Source organism: Myotis yumanensis, unplaced genomic scaffold (genome assembly GCF_028538775.1).
Source record: "Myotis yumanensis isolate MYYU_CA2020_CCGP unplaced genomic scaffold, mMyoYum1.0.hap1 SCAF_3, whole genome shotgun sequence".
NCBI lineage: Eukaryota > Metazoa > Chordata > Mammalia > Chiroptera > Vespertilionidae > Myotis > Myotis yumanensis.
Window position 1 is genome coordinate 213,612,717 of NW_027223754.1, and position 20,942 is coordinate 213,633,658.

General features: G+C 66.0%; 1 protein-coding gene across 5 annotated transcripts in view; it reads left to right on the forward strand.

Moving 5' to 3' along the window:
* Nucleotides 1-20,942, forward strand: part of GRAMD4 (GRAM domain containing 4) — a 58,952-nt gene that overhangs the window by 31,030 nt on the left and 6,980 nt on the right. For all 5 annotated transcript variants that reach the window (XM_070411313.1, XM_070411312.1, XM_070411316.1 and 2 more), the window contains exons 2-13: nt 1,958-2,162; nt 4,334-4,454; nt 13,719-13,839; nt 14,624-14,685; nt 16,553-16,685; nt 17,013-17,038; nt 17,345-17,436; nt 17,985-18,076; nt 18,997-19,045; nt 20,161-20,232; nt 20,604-20,647; nt 20,716-20,825. In XM_070411313.1, coding sequence (XP_070267414.1) covers nt 1,958-2,162; nt 4,334-4,454; nt 13,719-13,839; nt 14,624-14,685; nt 16,553-16,685; nt 17,013-17,038; nt 17,345-17,436; nt 17,985-18,076; nt 18,997-19,045; nt 20,161-20,232; nt 20,604-20,647; nt 20,716-20,825 — 1,127 coding nt within the window. The remainder of the gene's footprint in view (nt 1-1,957; nt 2,163-4,333; nt 4,455-13,718; nt 13,840-14,623; nt 14,686-16,552; nt 16,686-17,012; nt 17,039-17,344; nt 17,437-17,984; nt 18,077-18,996; nt 19,046-20,160; nt 20,233-20,603; nt 20,648-20,715; nt 20,826-20,942) is intronic.

Below are 20,942 nucleotides of genomic sequence, written 5' to 3' on the forward strand. Positions count from 1 at the left end.
GCATTTTTTAAACACGCAGACGTGTGCTCTTGTCCAGGGACCGTTAGAGCTGTCCCTCTGTGCTGAGTCCTTTCTGTCTCTCAAATAGACCGTTACCCTCCCTGGGGACGCGATAGCACCAAGTTCTCTTTTCTTTTGGTTTTTGTGGTTGGTTTGTTTTTTTTTCAAGTTTATGTAACCGTTCAGTCCATGGGCGTTCACGGCTCCTTCACACACATGTTCCGACGGCTGCCCCCGCCCCTCCCCCTCCCCCTCCCCCTCCCGCACGCACCCCGCTCTCCCTGAGTCCCAGGGCCTTGGGTTCCCGTGGTGTTCGCTCCGGGGCCACATCGCCCCCTTGGATGTCCCTAGAGCTCTGAGAGGCGCTGTCCCAGGAGCCCTGCGGCCCCTCCCCTGCCCTCTGAGACCAGGGCGAGTTCTGGTGCCTTCTGAGTGGGGGCCTTGCCCGAGCAGCGATGCCAAGGCGGGCGAGGCCTCTGGAGGGCGGGGCAGGCACGTCGCTGCAGACGACACCCCCAGGCGTGGTGAAGGTCCCCAGGAGCGTCCTGGCATCAGCGGTCGGAAACAGGAAGCGCTTCTGCCCCCCTTCCTGTTCTCCATGAAATCCCCAGCGGGGTGAGGCCCGTGCACGGTCCCATCCTGCGCCCCCGCTTCCTGCCGCCTCCCGTGGAGATCGGCGTCCCGTGTGTTGGGTGCAGGCCGGGGGCGGCCTCGTGTGCGTCATGGGAGCTCCCGGGCGCATCTGTCTCGCCGTGTTCTTCCCGCTTCAGAGGCGGGGGTGGGGCGCGGGCGGGGCGGGGCCGGGACTCAGAAGGGGCAGCGAGGCGCAGGCTCTGAGCCTCGGGGTGTCCGGGCCCCCACTGCTGCAAGCACCTAGGGCTCCTGGGGAAGTCGGGGGCTGGGGTGTGGGAAGTCAGGCCCGTAGCCAAGCGGGGAGCTGTGTGCGGCACAGGGGTCGGCTTGAGGGAGGCGGCTGGCACTGCAGGGAGGGCCACGCACACCCTGGCCCCTAGGACTCGGGGGCACTGGGGTTTCCGGGCAGAGTTCGGGCCGAGAGGAGGGGACTGGGCACTCCATGGCGTGTCTGTCCCTGGGTGTGCACGTGTGTTTAAACGTGTGTTTTCTCGTGGCCAGCAGCCCACCACACTGCAGTCTGGGGCCCGGGGAGGCCGGCGGCTGCTGGCCTGCCAGGCGAGTGGAGACCTCAGAGCAGGAGGCTCGGCCGTCTCGCAGCCTGGCCACTGAGCACGCGGTGCCTGGTGTCTGGCGGTTTCCGGGGGTTTGTGGCTGCCCCAGGCAGTGCACGGAGCCATAGCTCTGACCTCATTCATTTTTTTAAAACATATATTTATTGATTTCAGAGAGGAAGGGAGAGGGGGAGAGAGATAGAAGCATCAGTGATGAGAATCATGGATCAGTGCCTCCTGTGCACCCCCCACTGGGGATTGAGACCACAACCCCGGGCCGGTGCCCTTAGCCGGAATCGAACTCAGGACCCTTCAGTCCGCAGGCCGACGCTCTATCCACGGAGCCACACCGGCTAGGGCTGGCCTCATTCTTGACGCTCAGAGAACTTGTGAGGAGCGTCAGGCCGCCCCTGTCCTCCCCCTCTCAGCTGCCCCCCCCGGCCCAGCTGCCCCCCCGCCAGCTGCCCTGTGCACAGGGCTGGCCCGTCCTTCAGGTTGGAAGGTCCCCTGAGACCCTTGTCCCCTCCTGCCCTGCGGGGCTCAGTGGACCCACTTTTGTCCGCAGCCCTGGCAGGGAGCCGCCGCCGCCCAGCGGGTGGGTGCATGGCGGGAGCCGTGCCTGGGCCTGGCTGCTCCCTGCGGGTAGGGCTGGGGCGCCACAGCCTGGGCCCGGGTGTGCGGGAGGACCCGTCCTCCATGCCGGCGTGCGCCATGCCGGGCAGGTGGCCCACGGGCTAGTGACCAGCGCCGTGCCTCCCTCTGCTCCGCAGGGACCCCGAGCGGCATGTCAGGGTGAAGCAGCGGGGCTCAGTGCTGAACATGCTCAGGAGGCTGGACAAGATCAGGTTCAGAGGTCACAAGCGAGACGACTTCCTCGACCTGGCGGAGTCTCCCAACGCCTCGGACAACGAATGTGGCGACGACGTGCCCCTGAGAGTGCCTCGGGCCCGGGACAGCGAGGAGCTGAGGGACCCTGTGAGTACCCCGCCCGGGGCCGGTGGCCCCTCCGCCCGCCGCAGACCCGGGCGCCAGGCTGAGTGTGGACGTGGCAGAGCGTGACCTGCCGGCTCACCTGGTCCTCGCCCGCCCGCCGGTCACTGGCCCCGCCCCTCGCCCCGCGTGTCGCTGGCAGGCGGGGGTCCCTGTCCCGGGCCGGGTAGCAGCCTTTCCTCTGCCAAGCGCTGGCGCAGCAGCTGGTCCTCCCTCCCGGTGGGGGCTGGGGGAAGACTCCTCAGCAGAGGTGGTGCTGAGGCCCAGGCTGGCTCCCTGGGAGCGGTAACGTGGGAGGGGCACGGACAGGGCACTCTGGAAGCTTCTGCCCCCGGCCTGCTGCCGGGTGCCCTCGTCAGCCCTCTCAGAGACATGGTCCCCGTGGGCCAGTCGGTGGGGCTCTTCGTCGGGGCAGCGACCATCCCAGGGCACCCCCACACGGCGCGGTGGCTCTGTGGGCACCAGCCCTGTGGGCCCCGCGTCTGGAGCTTGCATTTGATCAGCAGGGTGGGGGGATCTCTGTGGCCCCCTCTCTGGCCGGGTACGATCACTGGGCGCATCCTTGTGACAACCGCCCGGCCCTCCCCACGGCTGGGGCCCATGGGTTTCCTCCGTGAGGACCTGAGCCAGGTGTTCTGTGCGAACGCGGCCTATGCGCCTGCCTCCCGCTCCATGTATTATTGATGCTCCGTCAGGGAGCAGGCCTGCGTGCCTGGCGGGATGAATAATTCACTGGCACTGCCTCCTGAGAGCTGCCGCTCCCGGCAGGCGCTCCCGGCCCCGGCAGAGGCAGGGCGGGCCAGGCCAGGCGGCTCGCCGTGCCCCTGGTACACCACGTCCCCGAGCAGCACGGCTTGTCTGCAAGGACAGCGGTGTGTTCCGTTTGGCCGGCATCAGCCTGGAGCTGGGGCTGTGGTTCCGGATGTTGTTGGGGCCGAGGGTGGTCCTCTCAGAAGCAAGAATCCCCACATGTGGCTCCAGGCTGTGTGTGAGAGGCCGGATCCCGCAGCGTCCACAGTCTGACTGTTCTCCTCGCTCTGTCCATCTGTCCAGCCAGGCCAGTGGCAGCTGCCTGTGTCCAGGAACTGTCTTGATGGAGACCCTGACTCCACCCGGAGCCCGGCCCTCCCATGTGCATGTGCGTGTGCGTGCACGTATGTGTGTGTACGCATGCACATGCATGTCTGAGTGCACGTGGCAGTTAACAGCACAAAGGGTCAGCAGGCTGGGGCAGTTCCATCACGGCCACGAGGCTGGGCTGGCGACAGTGCTCCCGTCCGGGCACCATGGAGGCCACGGCGCTGTCCTAAGAGTGCGGTTCCCCGCGAGGCTTCGGGACGGAGCGGGGATGGGGGCGGCGCCCAGGGCTGTGTGAGTCAGGCCCCATCCACTTCCTCCATGTATTTCTCGGGGGCCCTTTCTGCAGGTGGGGGTGGCTGGTCGCAGGATCCCACGGGGGCGGGGGGTGGGCTGCCCTCGCTGCGGGAGCCTCTCCCTCCAGGACACTCGGCGCCTCCGGGCATCTGCCACTCCCGAGAGCTTCGTGCTCACCAGGTGGCTGGTGTGTGTCATCCCGGTGGCCGTTACCAGGCCGCCCTCCTGGGTGTGTGCCCCACGCCCTTCCTCCTTGGCTCAGCCGTGCTCTGGCCCTGCTGGCTCCGGCCCGGCCGGGGCGGGAGATGGGGGGCGGGAGGTGGGGGGCGGGAGCTCCGAGTGGTTGTTTGTGAGGCCTCATTATGAGGGAGGTTGGTGACCTGTGTGTGTTTAGGTCCTTTCTCTTCATTGCATCCCTTTATTGTGGTGAAACATACATGACATAAAACCTGCCACTTGAGCCATGTTTAAGTGTGCGGTTCAGTGGTATTTATGTATAATCACGTGGTTATGTGGCCACCTCTTGGCCACCAAGGGAGGGTGGGCAGGGGGGACAGACTGGTTTGCTGGTGGGCATACGCGTCTCCCCGGGTGGGGCAGGGGAGCCACTGTGCCTTCCACCACCCCGGCCGGTGCTGGGCGAGGCCCAGACGACCTGATGCGGTTTTAAGGCTGAATCCGTGCCTTGTCTTCGGGGTCCGGCAGGGGCTCTGGGACGCTGGGTGGACGCAGGAGGCTTCGAGGCAGCTCCCCAAGCGCTCTCTCTCGGTGCTTCCCTCCAGGCCGGTCCAGGGACCCTCATCATGGCCGCAGGAGTCCAGGACTTTAACCGGACGGAGTCTGATCGCCTGAATGAGATCAAAGGTCACCTGGAAATCGCCTTGCTGGAGAAGCACTTCCTGCGTGAGTACCGCGGGCGGGGGGTGGGGGTGGGGGTGGGGGACGACACAGGACGCCAGCCTCTGTCCAGCCGGTCGGGACAGCTCCCCTGGATGCCTGTGGACAGGTGTGGCCTCGTGTGGACGCCCACACGCCTCTCGCCTCCCGAGTCTGCGTGTCCCTCTGCTGCCCGCCAAGCCCAGCTCTGGCGGCGAGGGCTGCTCCCTGGGGCAGAGGAGAGAGCCTCGGGTGGGAATGCAGCGTCCGGGAATCGGATCATCCAGGGAACCGGCGCCTGTGTCTCCAGCCTGTGGCGCGGGCCTGTTGTGCCGTCTGTTCTGTTCAGTTTCTGCCGCGAATGCGAGGCACAGCAGGGACGTGTGTGTGTGTGTGTGTGTGTGTGTGTGTGTTGGCCGCGCTGGAGTCGGGGCTGGGCTGCTGGTGCTGCTCACCCACTGGCTCCTGCCCTGGGCTTTGGTGGTGACGCTGAGCGTTCCGAAGGGCCTGCGGGTCCCACAGACACGGTCTCATTCCACGTGCTGCCTTTGATCGCTTGCTGCCCCTCTGTGTCACTCTTTTACTTATTTATTTTTATTGATTTCAGAGAGGAAGGGCAAGGGAGAGAGAGATAGAAACATCAATGATGAGAGAGAATCAGTCATTGGCTGCCTCCTGCACGCCCCCTACTGGGGATCAAGCCTGCAATCCGGGCACGTGCCCTGACTGGGAATTGAACTGTGACCTCCTGGTTCATAGGTTGACGCTCAACCACTGGGCCACGCCGGCCGGCCCCCAGCTTTATAGGTGAGGAGACCCAGGCACGGAGGGCTAAGGAAATAGTGACCCTTAGGTGATGCCCTCAACCAGGCAGACGAGCCCTGAAGCCACGCACGTGGCCCCTGCACAACACGGCGACTCGGGGTGTGAGCGACCCTGTCAGGGACATGCCGGGGGACAGGCAGCGCGGCCCCTGAGCACCCTGAACTAGTCACGTCCGAGCCACGCAGGGCTGCCCAGGCCCAGGGGAAGGGCCACCTCCTGCAGGGGTCATGCCCGGCTGGGTCTCCCTCCCTGCCTGTCCACGGGCACCCTCTGTCCCACTGGGATTGTCTCCTTCCGTCCTGTGTGTCCCTGGTTGTTCGCGCACTGAGCGTGGTCTGAGCCGCAGCCGTGGGCACCCTGCTCCCAGCCACACGGGCCCGGGCCTGCAGGTGAAGGCGGGAAGCCTCAGGTGTGCGGCCTCCTTCTCCCGGGAAGTGGGTGCTGTGTGTCACTGCATTTCTACACATTGTCCCATCGCAGGCATGCAGGCCTGTCTTCCCCCCAAACCCCTTTCCTGGTCAGCACTCCCCTCTGCAGGCATGTGTGCGCACGTGTGTGTGTGTGTGTGTGTGTGTGTGTGTGTGTGTGTATGGTTAACTCAGTGTCCACACGTGTGTGCAGTCAGCTCTCTGTGCACATGTGTGTATGCGTCATTAAATCTACATGTGTGCAGTTAATTCCATGTATGTGCGTGTGTGTTAACTCCACGTGTGTGCAGTTAACGCTGCATGTGTGCTGTTAACTCTGCGTGTGTATGTGTGTTAACTCCGCATATGTACATGTGTGTGCACAGTTAACTCCGTGTGCATGCATGAGTGTGTGCACTCTGCATGTGTGCACGTATGTGTGCTGTTAACCCCGCATGTGTGTGCTGTTAACTCTGCGTGTGTGCACGTGTGCAGGTGTCTCCCACACAGCCTCGGTCTCCCAGGCGCCTGAGGTTGTTGGCAAGCTGCTGAGGGGCGGGCGCAGCAGGTCTGCCTGGGGCTGCAGTCGGTGCTGGGCCTGCCTGGCCAGTCCTCTGTCCTCTGCCTGTGACCTTGCTTGTGCTGGGCCCGCAGGGGGACCCGTGTGCACGGAGCACAGGCCGCTTGGCCAGAGCTGATGGGAGCCCGTGTGCGGCGGAGCCGGCAGAGTCGCCCGAGCTTGGCGGGGATGCTGCCGCATCAGCAGGGGAGCCTCGTGAACTTGGCTGTTGCGGGTCCAGTGGCCAAATATTGGCCGTGACACAAGTCTCCGTGAGCCAGCAGAGCCAAATGCCGTCAACAAATGGGGCAGGGTCTGTGAGAGCCTCTAACTGGGGGGGTTACCAGGCAGGGCAGCAGGGAGCGAGTGTCCACCAGGTGGGCAGGACCGCCGGGACCCACGGGACACCATGTGGGGCCGCCTGGATCCGTGAGGAAAGGAGAAGAGGCTCCTGGCCACGAGCTGTGTCGCTGGTGCCCTTGGACCAGCCCTGTGGTCCCCCCTCGGGGTTTGGTCGGAGAGTCTGTCCCCGCGGCCCCGGGAGCTCGCGTGGTGACCGTGGAGAGCTTGCGTGCACAGCCTTGGGGGATGGGGGCACTGAGGGCTTTCTTGTTTTTCCTCCTCACCTGAGGGTTTTACACTGATTTCAGAGAGAGGCGGAGAGAGGGAAACATCAGTGTAAGAGAGAAACGTCGGTCGATTGCCTCCGTATGTGCCCCGACCGGGAGTCGAACCCACAACCTGGGTGTGTGCCCTGACCGGGGATCGAACCTGCAGACCTTCGGCTCCAACCCACTGAGCCACGCTGGCCGGGCCGGGCATTCCTTTTGAATGATGGAAAATTTCAGAAAGAGATACCAAGAGCGAGTCGTGTTCTCCCCCACGCACCACCCCCAGCTTCCGCCGGAGTGTGAGCCGGGCCAGGCCCCTCTGTCCCCTGCACCCCACGGCCCCTCCCCCAGGAATCCCTGCACACCCTGTCGTGTCATCTGTAAATATTTCATTAGGCAGCTCGCTATGTTTTAGAAACGAAAGCCGCACGTCTAACATCACCACGGAAAAAACCACAAGTTTTTCTTAATGTCCTTGGCTTCCCACGTAAGCTCACATCTCCCAGCCTCCTCCACATCCTCCGTCAGCAGCCTCCGTGCCGGACGGGCAGCTGCATCCCTTCAGGGGCTCACCCGCTGGTTCTCTTTCGGCCCTTTGTGGGGGGCCAGGCTGTCTGTGGGGGCCGGGCCCTCTGTGGCTTTGCTCAGGGCATCCCATGGATTCCACACATGACCTGTCATGTCCCCGTCCCTCTGGGCTGATGGGAGGGGTGACCTTGGGGGGAACCCTCCCTCGGGATCCCCACCTCCATCGTTATGGCTTCGTGCCATCACCTCGTGAGAGGTTGCGAAACAGTGATTTCGGACTCTGCCTCCTCTCTGCATCCTCCCTTCCAGCTCCAGCGTGTGTTTCATTTCCTGTGGCACTGGGTGGCCCCGCGCAGGCACGAGGTCCCAGAGTGCCAACTACTTCACGTGTGTTTTCTAAACACACGCATATCCTCTTGTCTAATAGCGCGGTCATCAACGTCGGGGAACTAAGGCTTATAGGGTGCAGTTGTCTAACCTGAGCTCTTACTCTAACTCCCGACTTCTTCCCATCACATCCCTTATGGCAAAAGAGAGTCGGACGCCGTGGCACACTCGGTGGCCCTGCCTCTTCTCTCCTGTAGCCTGAAACGGATATATTTCCCGTTGGAATTTTTAGAGCGGATGTAAGGGAGGGAGGGGGAGAGAGAGAAGCATCAATGTGAGAGACACATGGATTGGTTGCCTCCCGAATGCACCCAGGCTGGGGCTGGGGATTGAGCCTATAATTCAGTTACGTGCCCTTGACCGTGAGTGGAACCCGAGACCCTTCAGTCCGTGGGGCGACGCTCTAACCACGGAGCCACCGGCCAGGGCTGTCTGTGTGTCGCTTGACTGATGTTCTGAAGAGCACAGGCCAGTGTTTTGTAGCGTGTCCCTCAGTGTGTTTCCGGCTCCGCCCCGGCCAGGTCTTTGGAGGATGCAGAACCCAGTCTCGGGAGAGTGAAGTTGGAGCTCTGCGACCTCTCGTGGTCTCCCCCTGGGCCCACCCCACTCAGCACCTCACCAGCTCCCTGGGCTGTGGGAAAGGGGGTGTGGTCCCCACTCCCTGGTGGCACCCCTGAGCTCCCGTGCGGGCAGCAGGCAGAGAAGCTGCCAGGCCAGCAGCCTTCCCCATCCTCTGCCACCGCCCGGGGTGTCCCCTCCTGCCAAAACCCTCAGCTGCATGGCCAGGCTGGACTGGCGGGGGCGGGGGCGGGCTCTCTAGTGCCACATGGGGAGTGCCCTGACATTCCAGCTCCATCCACATTGTATCTCCCATTGGACCCCTGTGAGAAGGAGTGAAAGTAGCTGCTGCCTAACCTAGGAATTCCCACAGCTTGGGCCCAGGGCCTGGTACCTGGGGGTGCTCAGTGCACATCTGGGTGGATGGATGGATGGATGGATGGATCGATCAATGGTAGGTGGGTCCATGGGTAGGTGAGTGGATGGGTAAGTGGATGGATGGATCAGTCAGTGAGTAGGTGAGTGGATGGATGGATGGATGGATGGATGAATTAATGTGCAGGCTCTCACCTGGCCAGGCGGCGGAACCGCCTTTGAGGGCAGGGCCCTGCGTGCAGTGCTGGCGGGGAGGAGTTTTAAGGAACATCAGTCACTGATGTTATTTTTGGCGGCGCCGGGCCTGCTGGGGTGTGTGCCAGGCGGGCTGCTGCTGGAGGTTCTGCGTTCCCAGGTTTAAAACGCCTGGAAGCCACATTCCTTCCTCCGTGACTCCCGGGAGCTGGCGGGGGCTGGCCAGCCGGCTGCCGTCGCGTGAGCTGAGGCCTGTGTGCTGGGGGCTGGGGAGGGGGGCGGTCTGGAGACCCCGGCCAGCTTGCCGACCCGCCCTCCTCCCCCACCCAAGGCTGGAGCAGGTGGGTGGGCCCCTCGTGGGGAGCACCCTCGACGTCCTCTGTCCTCCGGAGCTGGGTTCCTGCTTTGGGGCTCCACGTCTGGGCTCACTGTGCCCCATCCTTGGAGAGCCGTGGCCGGCGGGCTCCACAAGCGTGGGGCTGAGGTCAGACTCACGTCCTCTCCTCAGGGCCCCTCAGGCTCCGGCCAGGGCGGGGCCTGGCCTGCTGGGCCTGCTGGGCCTGCTGGGACGGGGCTACCAGGGGGCTCTCAGGTGAGGAAACCAAGCTGTAGGTGCCGGGCGGACATCTCTGTGGGTTCTCTGGGCTCCCATCTCCCCACCACGTGCTGCTGCCCAACTGCTCTCCTGGGGGGTGGGGGTGGGGAATGGGCAAGCGCAAGCCGGTGCCCCGGGGGCCATCCTGGCTTCCCTTGGATGCCGCAAAGCTGGCGGCTCGCTCTGCTCCCATGGGTGCCCCGTCGAGGGGGAGCAGTGAGGGACTCATCTCTTACGGTACCAGCTTCTCCCTCCGGGGACACCCTCTGGTCCTGGAAGGTGTTGGGGTCCTGACTCATTCCGGGGCCGGCATTGTGGCTCTCCTGGCCTCCCCCGGGCTTCCCCCCACCTCCCCGCCGGCTGGCCCGTTGTCTGTGCCAGGTCAGCAGCTGTTGCGGAGCCCTGAGTCCCTGGTGGCCACCACCAGGCATTGAAAAATGGCCAGGCACCAGGCCAGCCCTCGGCCCCAGGCCACGGCGCCTCCCGCCTGCAGGGCTGGGACCTGGTGGTCTGATGCACAGGGGTGTGGCGCCTCCTCTTGGGCCCACTTGTGACTGAGCCACGGCAGCTGTGAAATAACGTGCGTCCTGGCCACCTGCACAGGAGGTGGGCCCGGCACAGGGTGTCCCAGGACACGGGGCAGGGGCTCCAGGGAGCAGCCAATCGGCTGCCGCAAGGACGTGCCCCGGAGGCGCACGCTCGAGGCGGCTTCTCCACGGGCCCCTCTCCCAGTGAGAGCTGAAGTCGGCCAGGGCGCGTCATGGGGCATCGCTGGGGGTGTTGGGGGCACAGCTGGAGGTGGGGTTGTGAGGGCCATTTGATCCGATAAAGGGTCCCTTCTCTGTGGATCCCGGGCCAGGTGCAAGGGGGCCATCCCTCCCCGGGCCCCTCGGGCTCCTGGGACCGAGTTCGGGCCGGGGGGAGTGTGGTGGCCAGAACCCTGTGCTCCTCCCAGGATCCCCGTGCTGGTCACCAGGTCCTGTGGTGTCACCTCCATGGCAGAGGGACCTGGGGGGGTCCTTGTGAGAGGGAGGAGACGGGTCAGCGTCGGGAGGAGATGTGACCATGGGTCAGAGGTCAGAGTGAGGTCATCGCTGCCTGGGGTCACCAGGCAGGCATGCAGGGGCTTGGAGAGGCTGGACGAGCCGGAGGCATTTCCCTGGAGGCCCTGGAGGAGCAGCCTGCCAGCACCTGACTGTAGCCCCCGAGACCCATTTTGGGCTCCGACCTCTAAGCTGGGAGAGGATCACCTGTCCGTTTACAGCAGCAGCGGGAACGGGCACAGGGCTCTCAGGGGCTCCACCACTGCCCTGAGTGGGGCCACCCCCAGCCCTCACCCTGCAGGAGACCCTCTGGCCCCTCCCCGATGGAGCGGGGCGTCTGGTCCAGGGCGCCCCGTGGTGGGTGGGCGCTGCTCTGCCTGGCCGTCCTGGCATCTGCGAGACGCTCAGGACACCGGTGGTTCCGTGCTGCGGCCGCGGGGCCCCGCGCTCTGCTCTGCAGAAGGAGGCGTGTGGCGCCGGGAAGGCCTGCGCGAGGCCTGGAGGCAGAGGCAGCGGCCAGGGCCCTGGTGGCCCGGCGGGAGGCTGGGGAGAGGAGCCGCCTTCTGAACACAGCTCAGCCTGTGAGGCCAGAAAGTGGCTCCTGTTTCTTTCTCGCTGCAGAGGAGAGGAAGCCGACGGCGCTGTCCTGTGCGAGGCGCCGGCTGTGGTCTGTGCAGCCGGCCTACATGTGTCACTGCGGGGAGGGAGCCTGCCGCCATGTCCGCGTCCTTGCGGAAGCCAGAGGAGCAGACTCCGGGAGCGCGCTCAGAGGAGCTGTGGGGGGGCGGCCGCTGGGTGCTGGGGGCGGTGGTGGTGATTTAGCTGCTTGTGCCCCCGGGAAGGGGCGCTTGGCGGGGCACATCTTCTCACAGCTTTGCAGGAACTGGGATAAGCAGGTTCCCAGGCTGCGTCTGGGGCTGCTGTCCCTGTAGTGCCGGCCTGGAGTGGCCACTGCTCCCTCCCTGGCTGGGGAGCAGGGCCCCAGGGGTGGAGCATGTTAGTTCAGCTCTGCAGACCCAGGGAAGGGACAGGGCAGCTCTGAGGGGCTGGGGAGGCCTGGGGGGCCCGAGGCCCCCCAGTCGGCGGCCCGTGGTGTGGGCGCGTCTGCGCACTCAGAGGCAGGCGCAGCACCTTCCCCGGGTCGGGCCGGGATCGCTGTCCACGGGTTCACATCCAGCCCTCGGCCGGCCTGGCCGCCGGCTGCCACGTGGTGAACTTGGCTGTGCGTTGACCTCTCTGATGAGGGACCAGGGGAGGGAGTTCAGGGGCAGCCGTGTTCCGGAAAACGTGGTTCCCTCAGGGATGCCAGCAGGACTGAGGGGCCCGTGTCTGGAAGGAGGAGGCATGGGGCTGCGTGACCTTCAGACGGGACGGCTTCCCGTGGGAGGGGGGGCGTCCCCGGGGCCTGTTTGGGAGGACCTGTTCCTCGCGGCTGGGCGCTGGGGGGCCTGGGCCCAGGTGCCTGGAGCAGCCGAGCCCAGCAGGCAGGGCAGGAGGATTGAGCGCTCCAAATATTGACCGAGGGAACGGCCGGCTCTCAGCAGATCTAAACACTTTCCCTTGGATAGTGACGAAACCCAGCCAGTCACGGGCTCCCCAGATGGAGGCGGGGGGTAGGGTTGTCCAGGTGCCTCCCTTCTCCGGGGGCACCCGCCCAGGCTGGGGTCTCCTGACCACAGGCCTCTCTTCTCTGGTCTGGCCCCAGTCTGTGCCCGTCAGACAGGGTCCTGCATTCAGGCACAGCGGCTGCTGCAAACTGGCCCGTGCCAGGGCCTGGAGCTGTAGGTCAGGGCCTGGAGCTGTAGGTCAGGGTCTTGGGCGTGGCCCTGTGTCCCCAGGTGTGGTGAGGTGGCCAGGCCAGGAAGAGAAGCTGCTACATACTCTGAGCATCTGGCTGTCCTGCCCAGGCCAACGAGGGTGTCACTGACCTCAGTGAGGGGCAGTGGAGGCCAGCCTGCAGCCCTGGTCACTGGTCAGACCTCGACGCGAAGTCCTGGCTCTCAGTGGGGGCCCTCGTCACCTGAATTCGGTGAAACTGGTCACGTTTCTGGGTCTTGGGAATGCCTTTCAGGACAAGAGCAAATGTGGCTTTTCCTGTGGGAATTTCCGTTTGCAAGGCCTCAGCCTGCCAACCTCGCTACCCAGGTGACTGTGACCATCACCTGCACACTATGTGGGTGGTCTGTGACCGTCACCTGCACACTATCTGGGTGGTCTGTGACCGTCACCTGCACACTATGTGGGTGGTCTGTGACCGTCACCTGCACACTATCTGGGTGGTCTGTGACCGTCACCTGTACACTATGTGGGTGGTCTGTGACCGTCACCTGCACACTATCTGGGTGGTCTGTGACCGTCACCTGCACACTATCTGGGTGGTCTGTGACCGTCACCTGCGCACTATGTGGGTGGTCTGTGACCGTCACCTGCGCACTATCTGGGTGGTCTGTGACAGTCACCTGCGCACTATCTGGGTGGTCTGTGACCGTCACCTGCGCACTATCTGGGTGGTCTGTGACAGTCACCTGCGCACTATCTGGGTGGTCTGTGACCGTCACCTGCACACTATGTGGGTGGTCTGTGACCGTCACCTGCACACTATGTGGGTGGTCTGTGACCGTCACCTGCACACTATGTGGGTGGTCTGTGACCGTCACCTGCACACTATCTGGGTGGTCTGTGACCGTCACCTGCACACTATTGGGGTGACTGTGATTATCGCCTGGACCGTGGCCACCACAGGCCACTCTCAGCTGATGGCTGTCGGGTAGCAACAGGACTTAGCTCAGCCTCGGCCTGTGCAGTGACCCTGGCGCGGCGAGTGTGGTGCTGCCCTCACAGTCGCTGCGTGCCTTTCAGATGCTTGTGGGCAAGCTCATTCCTGACTTTTCCAGCTTCGGGAGGAGCTGCATTCCTTGGCTCCTGCCCCCTCCTTCCGACTCAGAGTCAGCAGGGGCATCTTCCAGGCTCTCTCTGACCTCTGACCCTCCTCCCTCTTACAAATTCACGTGATCCAGAGAATCCAGGATACTCTCCTGTCTCGAGATCCTTAACGTCATCGCCTTTGCCGAGTCCCTTTGTCCACGTGAGGTCACCGCTGTGTCCCTGTCAGGCAGCGAGGAGCTAAGTGCCCGCAGACGGGTCACCTGGCACCATGCAGCCGGAGGCAGTGGCCGGGCGGAGCTCATGGGCGCTTCCCTCCCCACAGAGGAGGAGCTCCGGAAGCTGCGGGAGGAGACCAACTCCGAGATGCTGCGGCAGGAGCTGGACCGCGAGCGGCAGCGGCGGATCGAGCTGGAGCAGAAGGTGCAGGAAGTGCTGAAGGCCAGGTGAGGGGGTGGGTGAGGGTGCGGGGCCCTCTGGACCCCCAGGCCCCGCGGAGGTTTGCCTGGAGCTACACCTTTCCCACGTCCTGGGGTCCCCGCCGGACTGGGGGCGCTGGGAACCAGGGGTCAGTGGCCCAGGCCCCCACAGAGCGGGTGGGTGGCTGTGGCACGGAGGAGGGTGTGGCCAGACCCCGGGACAGACCCCGCCCGAGGGCCGGGTGCTCGGCCGGCTGCTGGAGCCCAGCTCTGTCAGGGCCGTCGCCGAAAGGCAGGCGGACAGTCAGGATCCAGCTGCTCCGGGAGAGGGTTCGAGGCCGGGGGACCGCTGAGGTGGGGCGTGGCTGGGCGGCAGGGCAGGAAGCCAGGCAGGTGGCTGGCACCGGCCTCACGGCCTCGCGTGGGGCTTGGTCATCTGGTGTCGGTGTCCGTACAGCGGCCAGTGAGCCAGCAGTGAGTGAGAGCTGCCGGTTCTGAGCTCAGCAGCGAACAAGGAAGCGAAGTGTGAGAACGAGTAGGAAGGAAAGACTGCGCCTGCGAGGCACGTGCTTACCGGCCCCTGAAGAACAAAAGGCGCCCGGCTGGGGCAGCTCCGCTGGTGCTGGGCCGCGGGCCCGAGAGCGCTGGGCTGTGAGAGCCCCGGAGGGTGCTGGGCTGTGAGAGCCCCGGAGGGTGTTGAGCCCCGGAGGGCGCTGGGCTGCCCACGCGTCCCCTCTGAGCGGGACACAGCCCAGGCTCCGGTGCCACCTGGTCTGGACAATGGAGGCCTCATCCCTTCTTCCTCTTCAAGGACCGAGGAGCAGGCGGCTCAGCAGCCTCCGAGGAGCCAGGCCCCGGTTGCTAATGGAGCAGGTATGTCCCGCGGGCTCCCGCTCGGGGGTGGCGCTGGGTGGCGATCCTGTCCCGGGGCCCACGTGCTCGTGGCCGGGTCCCCTCCATCGGAACTGGGATCGGGTCTCACTGCGAGTTGGTGAGTCATTGCAGCAAAGGCAAGTCGTCCAATCAGAATGTGGTCGCACTTCAGCCCTTCCCCCCGAGCAGCGGTGTCCTCGTCACACGGGCTCCGTGGCCACCAGCATGGCTGGCCGTCCTGTGTAGGGGATACGTGGGGGGGCAACCATGGGGGGCATGTGCCCCCCGCTCCCCGGGTCTCAGACCCGCTCTTGCCCTTTTCTTCCCGCCACAGCGCAGTCTGTCGTGCACGGCGCACTCCACACTTTCTAACTCACCCTGCGGAGGGTGGCGTGGGAGGACACGGGGTTTCCCTCTGGCTGTCAAGGGGCCTCCGTGGTGGGCCCTGGCCCTGGAACTTGGACCCGGGACCCTAGACCCAGAGCCCACTCCCACAGGCAGGCCATTCACCGGAAGCCCAGCCCGGCCTGGTGGAGCGCAGTTACTGGGAGGGTTAGGGTGACGCACCACCCACTATACAGATGAGGAAACTGAGGCCCGGGGGCGGGGGAGAAGAGGCCTCTCTCAGAGCAGGCGCCTGGCCGAGGCTGAGCTTAGTCCACAGCGGGGTCCCGCCCCTCCCTGCCCAGCTCAGCTGGGGTGCTCCTCTCTGGTCCCCGGTGCAGGACTGGCTGCATGTCCTTAGGGCCCTGGTCCCCTTGTGTTCTCGGGCTCCGCGGCCGGCAGCCCAGGTTCCAGGCCAGGAGCACAGGGGACCCCAGGAACCCCTCCTGTGGGTGTGGGCCATGCCAGAGAAGTGTAAGGTGCAAGACCCCAGTTCCGTGGGCCCCCGGCTCCGGCCTCCCGTCCAGGCCCGGCCTCAGGCCGAGTCCATTGTGATAGATTGGCCACTGGAGCGGGGCAGCGGGGGGGACCCCACCGAGTGCAGCCCCAGCACGAGGTGGGCGGGGACAGGTGCTGTGTGTGTGTTGGGGGCCTGACCTGTCTCTGGGGGGAGGGACTCCAGCCCGTCTGCTTTTACATTTTTAATGTTTTGAGTTTTGAAAACTCAAAAGAACATCCCATGGCACGTGACCGTTACCTGCATTTCAAACACCCGTGTCCCTTGGTGTGTGCGGTCCACAGCTGCTTTAGAGAACAAGGCTGCCCCTGCCTCTCACCCTGTCCCGTGAGCACCCCAGGCCCGCACCCCCCTCTGTGCCAGGGTGGTCGCTGCAGAACCCTCCCACCCTCACCCCTGGAGCCACAGGACGTGACCACCGCCTCCCTGTTCCCTCTTGCGGTGGCGGACACTGCCCCCTGCAGGTGGCCCCGAGACCTGCCTCCTGAAGGGACAGCCAGTGCAGAGCTCGAGTCCTGCAGTCCGGCCGGGTTTCTGAGGCTGGTGGGGTGGCTTCCAAGCCCTTGGCCCTGGGTGCTCAGAGCCCACTCGCTCCCTGCACCCCCCCCCCCCCAGGCCAGTCCCCGACACGCCCACTGGCTGGGGCTCACGGCCCCGGGGAGTGAGCCCGCCCAGCCAGCTCCCGGACAGACCCGTGTGCCCAGTAAGGAGGAGGCAGGCCGGATGCAGACCCACATGGGCTGCGAGCCGCCTGGAACGCGCTTGGGCCGGGGGCAGCCTCCACGAGCCAGGGCCCCCGTGTGGGCTGGCGTGCACTCTGTGGCGGGAGCGGGTCTGGCTCTGTTTGGGGGGGCTGAGCCCTTCATAGCCTGGCGTGGACCTGCATCCGCCCTGGGGCTTCCTCGAGCCCCCGCCCCACAGGCCCCCTGGCCCCGAGCCTCACCGGACGCCCGCCTGTGCCCACAGACCGGCGGGGCCAGGGGCTGTGCCCCCGCGTGCAGAAGTGGTTCTACGAGAAGTTCGGGGAGTACGTGGAGGACTTCCGGTTCCAGCCCGAGGAGAGTGCGGTGGAGACGGAGGAGCCCCTCAGCGCCCGCAGGTGGGCCTCGGCGGCGGGTGCAGCCTGCGGTGGGGCTGCCCACGGCTGCGGGTTCCCCGGCCGCTGTGCCACCCGAGGGCCGCGCAGAGCCCGCCAGGGTTTCAGGATGGTGGCGGCACCGCCCTGTCCCGCCTCGGGCCTCACTGGTGCCTTGTGTGCCCGCTGCCGGGCCTTCCTCGTGGGGCCGGGCACCTGCTCAGTGAACATGCCCCCCACACGCCCCACACACGCCGGGGCGCCCCACAACCAGCAGGAGCTGCAGGTGCAGGGGGTGGGGCAGCCGCAGGTGAGTTCCGCTGGCCCTCACCCCCCCTCCCTGTCTTTCAGGCTGACCGAGAACATGCGGCGGCTGAGTAAGTGCCCGCCATCGGGGGCTCTGCCATCTCGCCAGGCACTCGCTCCCCAGCCTTGTCCTACAGCTGCGGGGAGCATGTCCCGGGCCCACCCTCTGTCTGTCCCTCGGGCGTGGAGGCCCCTGGAAAGGGGCGCCTTCCCAGACACCTGCCAGGGCCCGGGGATGCAGAACGAGCCCCAGCCCCTCTCCTGCCCCGGGCCCAGGCGTGGGGGTGGCGGGCAGACGGCTGGTGCTTCCCCACGGGACACCAGGCAGCACCGCGAGGCCGGCCAGCGCTAGCCTGACCTGCCGTCTCCGCCCCCAGAGCGCGGCGCCAAGCCGGTCACCAGCTTCGTGAAGAACCTGTCTGCCTTGTCCGACTGGCACTCGGTCTACACGTCCGCCATCGCCTTCACCGTGAGTGCTCCCCGCGGACGGGGCACCCTCCCGGGCCTCCCACGGGACCCCGGTGTGCAGGACAGCGCAGGGACAGCTCAGCCTGTTTGCCCACCTGTGAAGTGGGCACGGTGATGCCGCCCAGCGGGGGTGGCTGGGAGGACCAGGGAAGGTGTGTCCCACGGCCGCCTGCGGAGCCTCCTGCGAAGGACCTGCCGTGCTCCGCTCTGCTTCCCGGTGGGCAGAGGAGACAGCAGGGGCCTTGTCTGCCTGTGGAGCCTGGGGTCCCTCCCCTGGGTGCCGGGGCCTGGGAGGGCTCCGGGCAAGCACGCGTTGACCTGGGGCCGAGCCGGGCCTGTGAGCACCGGTCCTGGGGGAGGGCGGAGGGGTCCCCCAGTGCTGAGGGGCTGCCTCTCTGACGGGCCGTGTCTCTGGTGGCTGCCCCACCTGCAGGCCCGCATCCCCTGGGCCCCAGGGCCGTCCGCCAGCAGGGGGAGAGGGGGGGAGGGATGTGGCCTGCCTGCTGGGCCCCTGACCGTCTCCCCGCCCTCCTGCCCTCCTGCCCGCAGGTCTACATGAACGCCGTGTGGCACGGCTGGGCCATCCCCATGTTCTTGTTCCTGGCAATTCTGAGGCTGTCCCTCAATTACCTCATAGCCAGGTGGGTGAGCTGGCTGTCCCCCGTGTCACACACATCATGTCACACACACCTGACAGCCCCGCCGGCTCTGCCCGCGAGCTGGCCTTGTGGGTCTTCTGTTGGCTCCGAGCCTCCGCTGTCTTGGGGCGGCCGTGGCTGATTCCAAAACTCCCCAGCGGCCCGTGGCGCCGGCTGCAGGCGGCTCTAGCCCCTCCTCCGATGAGCTCTGTGTTGGCAAGAAAGCTCCCCCAAACCTCAGGGACAAAGCGGGGGGGGGGGGGGAGGGGGGCACGGAGCTGCCAAGGGCCCGTGTCCGGGCAGGCCCTGCCGCGTGTGGGACGGGCGGATCCCCAGCGAGCGCCTGAGCGCCTGGTCTGCGTGTCTCCCCTTCCTGTCTCTGAGCCCCAAGCAAGGCCGTGGGGGGCTCTGTAGGGGGCTTTGTGGGGAGCCAGTCCCATGCTACTGGGTCTGTCTGAACTTACGGTTGCCCCAGCACAGTGAACCCCAATTCCACGGGCCTGAGAGCCCCACACTCCGCACTGGGCCCGTGGCTCAGCATGCTCACCCCACATTCTCCCAGGCGCCACCTCAGTCAGTGCTGGTGGGGGCCGCCCTCGGCTGCCTCCTGCATGCTCCACACTGGGGATTGAGCCCGCAACCCGGGCCTGTGCCCTGACCGGGAATCGAACCCTGACCTCCTGGTTCGTAGGTCACACTCAACCACTGAGCCCTGCGGGCGGGGCCCTCGCCCACTTGTTTTGAAGGTTTCTTGTCCCATCACCTCTGGGGCTTTTACATGTGTCCCCCAGGCGGGCCCCGGGGGAGGTGAAAGGCGGGGCTCCCACAGCCCCTCTGCCCAGGGCTGGGGCGCTCCTCCCCCTGGGCACTGGGGGGGAGGGCGGTGACGCCCTGTGACCGTGTGCGCTGTCTCCCACCACCAGGGGCTGGCGGATCCAGTGGAGCATCGTGCCAGAGGTGTCGGAAGTGGTGGTAAGTCCCGGGGTGAGGGTCTCGCCCTGGGTCCCCTGCAGGGCCCCCGAGGCCAGATGCAGCTGATGGGTGCCCGCCCGGAGCCCGCCTGCCCAGCAGAGGCTAGAGGTGCCCTGTCCCTGGGCAGCTGCACCCTGACCGCGTGACCGCTGGTGCCTCGGTGCTCTGCAGGCCCAGGCTCGGCTGCTCCGGAAGAGGTTGCCCTGCCCAGCTGTTCTACTGACCCTTCCCAGCTGGGATGGAACATCGGGGGGGGGGGGGGGGGAGGGCAGCAGCGAAGTGGGCCTCTGTAGCCTCCCACAGCCTCCTGGGCAGGGAGGGGACAGTGGGCTGGGCCAGCAATGTGTAGAGCAGGGTCAGCCCCATAGGCAAAAGCTCCGTAGGCATCTCGCCTCCAACCTGCCCTGTGCATACAGTTCTGTTGGCGCAGCCATGCCACTCGCTCACCTGCGCTGTGGCTGCTGTGGGGCTGGCCCAGCCAGACTGAGTGGCTGTGATGGGGCCCGAGTGGCCCCCAGAGCCCCACATTTGCAGTGTGGCTCAGGCAGAAAAGACATGTTGCCCTCGCTCTAGAGGGGGCTCTGGCCTCTGGGGCAAAACCGCTGGTGTGGGCAGGAGGGAGCCCTCAGTGCTTCCATGGGCCGCAGCAGATGTTTGAGTACCTACTGTGTGCATGGAGCACGCAGTAGGGGTGCTGAGTGTGGTGGTGCCTGCAGGGTTCCCTTAGGTTAGAGAGGATGTCTGGGGCAGGCCCGGGTCCCTCTGGAGGGTTTTGTCGAAAGAACTTAGACAAGCAGGGTGAGTCCGGCCCCCTTCTGCCTCAGTTTCCCTGCCTGTAAAGTGAGCTGGGGGCACTGCATGGTTTCAGATGCACCTTCGAATGGAGCTGTTAGTGGGAGCCTCGGCCCCGCCGGCTACGGGGGTGTCCACTGCCTGCCCTCTCAGGCGCCAAGGGGGTGCCCCGAGCTGGCCCCTGAGGCCAGGTCCCCCGGGACGTCGTCCCTGGGCTGAGTGGGGGCAGCAGAGGGCCTGACCCCGGGCGGGAGGCCTCGTGTGGTTTGTAAGTGCGTCTCTGAGCGGTAATCTCGATGGCCATTCCTTTCCCTGTGGCCCAGGAGCCGCCGAAGGAGGACCTGACGGTGTCCGAGAAGTTCCAGCTGGTGCTCGATGTCGCCCAGAAGGCCCAGGTGCGCGCTCCTGCCGGCCCGCGGCCCTGCCGGGTCTGCCCTGGCTCCTCCGGCTCAGCTGACCTGCTGTCGGCCTGACGGGGTCCCTCCCCACCCCCGGCAGCCCCGGTGGGGGCATCACCCATTTGGGACTCAGGGTGCACCTGGTGGCCGGAGCCCCTCCCGGCCAGGGACTTCTGGGAGGGACGCAGGACGGGTCTGACACCGCGTTAACCCACCAGTCGGGCCGGCCGCCAGCCCGCGCTCAGCCTGGATGGCGGGGCGGGACCGCGGGCTGTGGCCCCGGCTGTGGTCTCGGGGGGCTGCCTGGAAACCTGCTGTGGGACCCACGGCCCCGAGTCTGTCCCAATCGCAGTCGCTTCCTCATGCAGAACCTCTTCGGGAAGATGGCCGACATCCTGGAGAAGATCAAGAAGTAAGTCCCTGCCCCGCCCGCCGCGTCCGGGCGCCACCCGCGCCCGGCTGACCCCGTCTCCCTTGCAGCCTGTTCATGTGGGTGCAGCCCGAGATCACGCAGAAGCTGTACGTCGCGCTGTGGGCCGCCTTCCTGGCCTCCTGCTTCTTCCCCTACCGCCTGGTGGGGCTCGCCGTGGGTGAGCAGGCGCGGGCAGGTGTGGCGGGGTGGGGGTGGGGGGGTGGCCAGGGTTGGTGGTGGCCAGGCCTTGGGGGTGGCCAGGGTTGGTGATGGCCAGGCCTTGGGGGTGGCGGGG